This window comes from Monoraphidium neglectum, assembly GCF_000611645.1.
Source record: "Monoraphidium neglectum strain SAG 48.87 unplaced genomic scaffold scaffold03158, whole genome shotgun sequence".
NCBI lineage: Eukaryota > Viridiplantae > Chlorophyta > Chlorophyceae > Sphaeropleales > Selenastraceae > Monoraphidium > Monoraphidium neglectum.
The window spans coordinates 99-6568 of record NW_014010470.1 but is presented as its reverse complement, the minus strand read 5'-3'; the positions used below and the strand labels follow the sequence as shown (position 1 = coordinate 6568).

The window sequence follows — 6470 nt, the reverse complement described above, 5'->3', positions numbered from 1 at the left end:
CACACACACACACACATCCACACACACACACACATCCCCACACACACACACACGCACACACACACCCCTCCTCCCATACACACTCACATGCTTGTCCTCTCACCCTGCCCTCCCCCCTCCCACCCCGCCCCCAGGCCGCAGCCTCACCCTCCTGGACCCCACCTATGCTTCGCGCTTCGTGCCCATCATCGCGTCCGTCTCGGAGCACCAGCCCCCCAGCTGGCCGTCATACATCACGGATCTGCACGTTGCCGCGCTGCTCGCGCCGGCAGGCATCATCGGCTGCTTCAAGAACCTCACAAACGGTGGGGGCGCGGGGCGTTGGCAGGGGGCGACACCGCGGGGGCCTCAGCACAGGGGTCGGCCAGATGGCTGGATGGCACGGGGCTCGTGCAGCACCCGCGCCTAGGCAAGAAAGGCGGTTTTGCCGGCGAGGCCCCACCTCCTTTGTGTGTATGTTGGTCGTCATTTGCGAACACACGTGCAAACACATTTGAAAAAACCCACACATGCGCACCTTGTATGTGTGTGTCTGTGTTTGACACACACAGCGAACGCACATACACAGGCGCAGGCACAGGCACACAAACGCACACATGCACATGCACACGCACACACACACACACACACACGCACACACGCAAACGCACATACACACACACACACACACTCACACATGCACTCACGCTCACACTCACACTCACACCAGAATGCCCTGCTTACCGCCACGCACCAACCACTCCCCCCCCCCCAAAAAAAACAGGCGCCCTGTTCCTGGTGCTGTACGGCGTCACCGCTGTGTACTTCAGCGGCGTCATGGTCCGCCTGATGCTCGTCCTCGCGCCCGCCACCTGCTGCCTCGCCGGCGTCGCAGTCTCGGACATCCTCAACACCCTCTGCTGCTCCTTGAAGGCCCACGGCCCCACGCTCACGCTGCCCGGCGTGCCCGCCGCCGCCGCGGAGCCGGGCGCGTCGGATGCGGGCGCGGGGACGCCGTACAAGGGCGGCAAGCCCGCCGCGCGGCGCGGCGGGAAGGGCGTGTCGGACGCGGGGGACGGCGCGGGCCTCAGCAAGGGGCCGTTTGTGAGCAAGGAGTGGAACCCCCTGCCGAAGGCGGTCGCGTTTGGCGGGTTTGCCGGGATCGTGGTGCTCCTGGTCATGTACACCATCCACTGCATAGGGTGAGCACAGGGGCGGCCTCGAGGGGCGCGCGAGAAGGATCCGCCCCGCGTGGATTCACGCGTCTGCCGGGCTGCCGGGCGACGGGGCGCGGCCTGCGCTTTGCGGCGGGCACCGGGCTGCGCCCTGCATCGCGCACGCCCTATCGTCTTGCTGTTCGGGGCGCATCCCACCTTGCAGCCCGCGAAGGGTGGTCCTCTGTACATCCTCTTCCTGCCTTCTCTCCACCTGTTTGTCGCCCCCTGACCCCTCTCCTATTGGAGGTCCCCCTGCTCACCACTGAGCACCCAACACCATCTCTTTCACAAACGCACGGCAACCCCCCTTTTCCCCTACAAAAATTCACACACGCCCTCACACACACACACATACACATAATACACACACATCACACACACACACAACACAACCCACCCCCGCTCCTCCCACAGTGTGAGCGCGGACATGTACTCTGCTCCCAGCATCGTTCTGCAGTCCCACAACAGGGACGGCTCCTTCTACGTGTTTGACGACTTCAGGTGCGGCCCACGTCGCTGCCCATGTCGCTGCGTGTGTGTGGGGGAGGGGGGAGAGACCCTCGCACGGGGCAGTGTCTGGGCCTGTGCGCTGCGTGGCAGCGTGCGTGATAGCGCGTGCGCGCACAGCAGCTCAACGCGTGCGCATGCCCACGCCCCGAACAGGTATGCTTCGAGCAACGCGCCGAGCCGCTCCTCCCTCACGAGCACCGTCTCTCCCTTCCCCCTGACTCTCGTCCTCGTTTCCCCAAACTCTCTCGCATCGCCCTTCAATACACGCCAAAAGGCACGTAAACACAAACACAAATACAAGCACGCAGACAGACAGACAGACAGACAGACAGACAGACAGACAGACAGACAGACAGACACATGCACACAGACATACACGCACACCACACAGACATTGACACTCACACACGGCACGAATGTGCGTACACACGTCCCTCACTTCCCCCCAGGGAGGTGTACGCGTGGCTGCGCCACAACACCCACGAGGACGCCAAGATTGCCAGCTGGTGCGCGGCCCACCACCACACGCGGCAACCCGCCTCGGCCGCGCCTAGCTCAGCCCGCTGCGTCACGCGCAGCCGTGCGGCGCATCCTTACACACCCACACTCTCTCTCTCTCTTTTACACTCGTCGCCTGCGGAGCCATCTGCCCCCCCTTGTTTTTGCCCACCCTAGCTGGAGATGTTTGCAGCCCCTGAGAACCCCCAACAACCAGCAACCCCCTCCCTATCCCCCAACCAATCACCAGGTGGGACTACGGCTACCAGACCACCGCCATGGCCAACCGCACGATTATCGTCGACAACAACACCTGGAACACCTCACACATCGCCACTGTGGGCAGGGCCATGGCCAGCCCTGAGGCCAAGGCCTGGAGGATTTACAGGTGCGTGGTTGGGCGGCAGTGCCTGTGTGTGTGTGTGTGTATGTGTGTGAGGGAGAGAGAGAGTGTGTGTGTGTGTGGGTGGGGGTGTGGACGGCGCGCACCTGCAAGTTTGTGTCATGCGTTTGTTTCTGTGCGTTTATGTGAGCACGTGTGTGTGCTCCCCTCTTTTTCCAATTCCTCGCACCAGCCTCCCCTCCCACAGCCCGCACCATCTCACCCTCAACACCCGCGCCCGCGTCCAGGTCCCTGGATGTCGAGTATGTGTTTGTCGTGTTTGGTGGCCTCATCGGCTACTCATCAGACGACATCAACAAATTCCTCTGGATGGTGGGCGCACGCGCACACCGCCCTCCCAGCCCGCCCACCCACTTGGTCCTCCGCGTCTTTTGAGTGAATCGCCCATCCCTCAGCCCTCGCGCGGCTGCCGCTCCGCACGGTCGGTTCACGCTGCCGCCGCTTGTCGCGGCGGCAAAGAGAGCCCAAATCAATCAAACTTCCTCGGAGCAGGAGCATCTCTAACATCCCTCCCAGCCAGATGCGCCCACTCTATCTGTCACATATACACTCACACACACGCGTGTGCGCGCACCCAGGTGCGTATCGGCGGCGGCGTCTACCCCGAGATTAAGGAGAAGGACTACCTCAGCGCAAACGTGAGGGCCCTAGGGGCCGCGCCGGGCGCAGGCCCATGCTGGCAGGGGCGGCGGGGCGCAGCGGGCGCGGGCAAAGGCACGGGGCGCTGCAGACATACTGGGGCTGTCAAGCCTGCTGTTTGTAACCCAGGAAAGGGTCGCTCACCCCCGGCCTCCTCGCCCCATGGCCGGGGCTCCGCCCGCCTGTCTCTGTGTCGAGCGTATCTTTCGCCAACCCCTCCCGCTCAGGGTGAATACCGCATTGATGCTGAGGGCAACCCCATCATGCTCAAGTCCCTGATGTACAAGCTCTCCTATTACGAGTGAGTGGCGCGGCGGGGCGCAGGGGGGGCGGCTTCAGCAAGAGGACAAAGGGGTGCTGGGCGGCCAGCCTGGTTGCTGGTTGCAGACTTTGAGGCTCGAGCGGTCCATTTGGGCGGTCCGTTGTGTTTCCAGAGAAAGAGCGAGTATGGGAAGCGAGACACGAGACAGACAATCAGAGGGGCAGAATGAGGGAGAAGGAAGGGAGTGAAGTGGGGGCAACAGGGTAAGCATGGACCCGCCCGCTGCGCCCTCCCAACCACCCGCCCTGCCCCCGCAGCTTCCCCGAGGCGTCCGAGCGCCAGTTCGGCCAGCGCGGCATGGACCGCGTGCGCGGCACGCTGATCGGCAACTTTGACGTCAGCCTCAAGTACTTCGAGGAGGTGTTCTCCAGCCAGCACTGGATGATGCGGATCTACAGGTGACAGGAAGGGAGGGGACAGGGCTGCTTCAGGCTGGGGCGCATGCATCCAAGAGCCGCGTCTCCTCGTGTAGGATTGTTGCTGGCAGCTGTGTTTCTGAGGGCGAGGCATGCGGAATTGGGACGGACGAGCCTGCTGCGATGGCTTTGCGGTCGCCGGGTTTTAGCTTATTGAGCCATCTTCAATTGGTCCACCCACACTCGACGCCTGCCCCGGCCGCAGGGTGCGCGACAAGCCGCTGCGCGACGTCGCGAAGCCCAAGAGCGGCAGGACGCGCGCCCCCGTGGCTGCGGCCGCGTGATCCCCGGCTGGCCCTGAAGGCTCGCAGTGTGGCGGGGCTCCAAGTATGGCGCTGTGCGTCACCAGCCTGATTATGATGCGGACTGCTTGTGGATGCTTATAGTAACACGTTCTGACTCAATCACTGTTTACACAACCACGTATACTGTGAGTAAAAGCTAGCATCAATTGCAGACGACAGACACAAACACAACAATCAGACTATAAATACAAGTACAATCATCAGGAAAAGTCGTCATGAAGTGCAAGCCCTCATCCCCCGAACACAAGTTTTCAACGGGTCCCAACATCGTCATCCAAAGGCGCCCCACGAGACCAGCTGCTGCGCGACACCGTTGACCATCAGGCCGCACCCTAGCGCTATCGCCACCACCGCCGTCGCCACGTTGCCCGCCACCGCCGCCGCCCGCCACGCCGCCGCGGCCCCGCCCGGCCCAGATCTCCGCCGGCCGCCGCTGGAACCAGCCCGGCCGACCGCGCCGCTCCCTGCGGCGCTATCCAGCAGCGGCGCCGCCTCGGTGTCCCTCGCCGCCTCGGCGCCGCCGCCGCCGCCGCCGCTGCTGCCGCCGCCGCTGCTTTTGCTGCCCGGCCAGAATCCGTTGAGAGCGAGCGCGATGCACCCTGGTGCTATGAACGCCTCCACGCTTGCGCACATGTTGCCTTTGTTAGTGGGCGGACGCGGGGCGTGGGGGGAGGGCTGTCGGTCGGGGGTCGCACACAAGCGGCCCATGTGCTAATTGGACAACCAGGGCCACGCGCCTGATCCGAAACCCTGCAGAGAGCGCCTGGCCCAAAACCCTGAGCGGGCGGTGCTCGATTCACAAGGATGTGAGGCACTCCCTCAAAACCCCCTTCCGCCTCGCCGTCGGCCCCACCGATGAACGACAGCGCCGCCCAAATGTCTGCAGGGCAGAGGGGTCGTGCGAGGGCACGGCAGGAGGAGAGGGCGCCGGATCAGCGCTACGGACGGCCAGCCGCATCCCGCAGCCCTCACCCACCTGCCGCGCACGGCACCCCAAACGCACCATGAGCGGCAGGGCGGAGCCCGGGCTGGCGCGCCGCCTGCGCACTCACTGGGGACGCTGACGGCCGCCAGGGTCGCCGCCGCCAGCAGCGAGTACGTCAGGACGTGGTAGTGGCGAGCCTCCATCTCCGCCGCCCTGCCCGCCCCGACCCCAGCCGCCGCCGCGCCCGCCTCCACGCCCGCGCCGCCGCCCCCCTCGTCGTCCGACCCCCGGCGGCCCGCCGGCGCCGCGCCCTGGCCCGCCGCGACGTCAGGCGGCGGCCAGATCATCTCGGCCACGTTGGTCCTCATGGGGTGCATGTAGAGCAGGAAGGAGGCCATGAGAGACACGACGTAGCCGATCTGGATAACCAGGCTCGCGACGACAGCCGGGGCGGCGCCTAGGAGCGGGGCCATGGAGTCGATGCTCAGGTTTGACAGCACGTTGATCTGGGGGCCAGGGGTAGGCAAGGGTGTAGGGATTCAGAGTTTCCAAGTCCACAGGGGTCGTGTGGGAGGCCAGATTGCCGAGGGTTCGATCGGTCAGTAGGACTGGAGCGGCTCGGTTGACCGGGGACTGACGGGCTGGCTCGACACAGGGGTATGCAGGCGCGGCCGCTCGTGGCGCAGGAACGGGGGCGAGGGCGGCCCGCTGGCCAGCCATCGCCCGGCCGCCGTTGCCGCAGCCGCAGCCGCAGCCGCAGCCGCAGCCGCCGCCCACATACCTGCAGGCCGGGCCCGAAGGCGAGCGCCGCGCCGACGCACAGCGCGCTGAAGACTAGGGCCGCCATTGACAGGGCCACCACTAGCACGCCGCGCATGCGTGCACCTGCCGGGCAGGTGCGGGTATCCGTCATCAGGACGCCATCCGGCATGCCATCCACGCAAGCTGCGTAGTGCCGCACACACACGCAGCACGAGCGCAGCCCAATTCAATCAGCCGGCATCCTTGCGGCCGGCCTTGTTCAAGCGTGCGTGCGACAGGGGCGCAGCCCGTGCGCACCCGAGTACGGCCGCAGCAGCGGCAGGACGGGATGTAGGTTCTGATGGCCGACGTAGCAGGCCAGCAGGACGGCCACAATGCTCGCAACTTGCGCCGCCCCCGCCAGCCCCCCGCCGCCCAGCTCCGCCCACTGCGGCGCGGCCGGCAGCGGGTGCACGGCGCCGGCGGCGGCGGCCGCGGCGCCGAGCGCGGCGGCG

The 6470-nt window shown here is 65.5% G+C and overlaps 2 protein-coding genes across 2 annotated transcripts in view; one reads left to right on the top strand and one right to left on the bottom strand.

The window, feature by feature from the left end:
* The window catches only part of MNEG_12274 (dolichyl-diphosphooligosaccharide--protein glycosyltransferase), a gene marked incomplete at both ends in the record, with an annotated part of 4980 nt that extends 712 nt beyond the window's left edge, over nucleotides 1–4268 (top strand). The window contains 10 exons of the mRNA XM_014039255.1: nucleotides 135–305; nucleotides 764–1181; nucleotides 1611–1697; nucleotides 2156–2212; nucleotides 2455–2592; nucleotides 2835–2919; nucleotides 3186–3245; nucleotides 3474–3547; nucleotides 3826–3966; nucleotides 4190–4268. Coding sequence (XP_013894709.1) covers nucleotides 135–305; nucleotides 764–1181; nucleotides 1611–1697; nucleotides 2156–2212; nucleotides 2455–2592; nucleotides 2835–2919; nucleotides 3186–3245; nucleotides 3474–3547; nucleotides 3826–3966; nucleotides 4190–4268 — 1310 coding nt within the window. The remainder of the gene's footprint in view (nucleotides 1–134; nucleotides 306–763; nucleotides 1182–1610; nucleotides 1698–2155; nucleotides 2213–2454; nucleotides 2593–2834; nucleotides 2920–3185; nucleotides 3246–3473; nucleotides 3548–3825; nucleotides 3967–4189) is intronic.
* A 291-nt stretch (nucleotides 4269–4559) lies between these two features.
* MNEG_12273 (hypothetical protein) lies at nucleotides 4560–6061 on the bottom strand (the record flags this gene model as incomplete). The annotated part of the gene is made up of 4 exons (XM_014039254.1): nucleotides 4560–4927; nucleotides 5143–5169; nucleotides 5342–5720; nucleotides 5996–6061. 4 exons carry the CDS (start codon nucleotides 6059–6061, stop codon nucleotides 4560–4562), a joined length of 840 nt encoding a protein of 279 aa, XP_013894708.1.
* Between the last annotated feature and the right edge of the window lie 409 nt (nucleotides 6062–6470).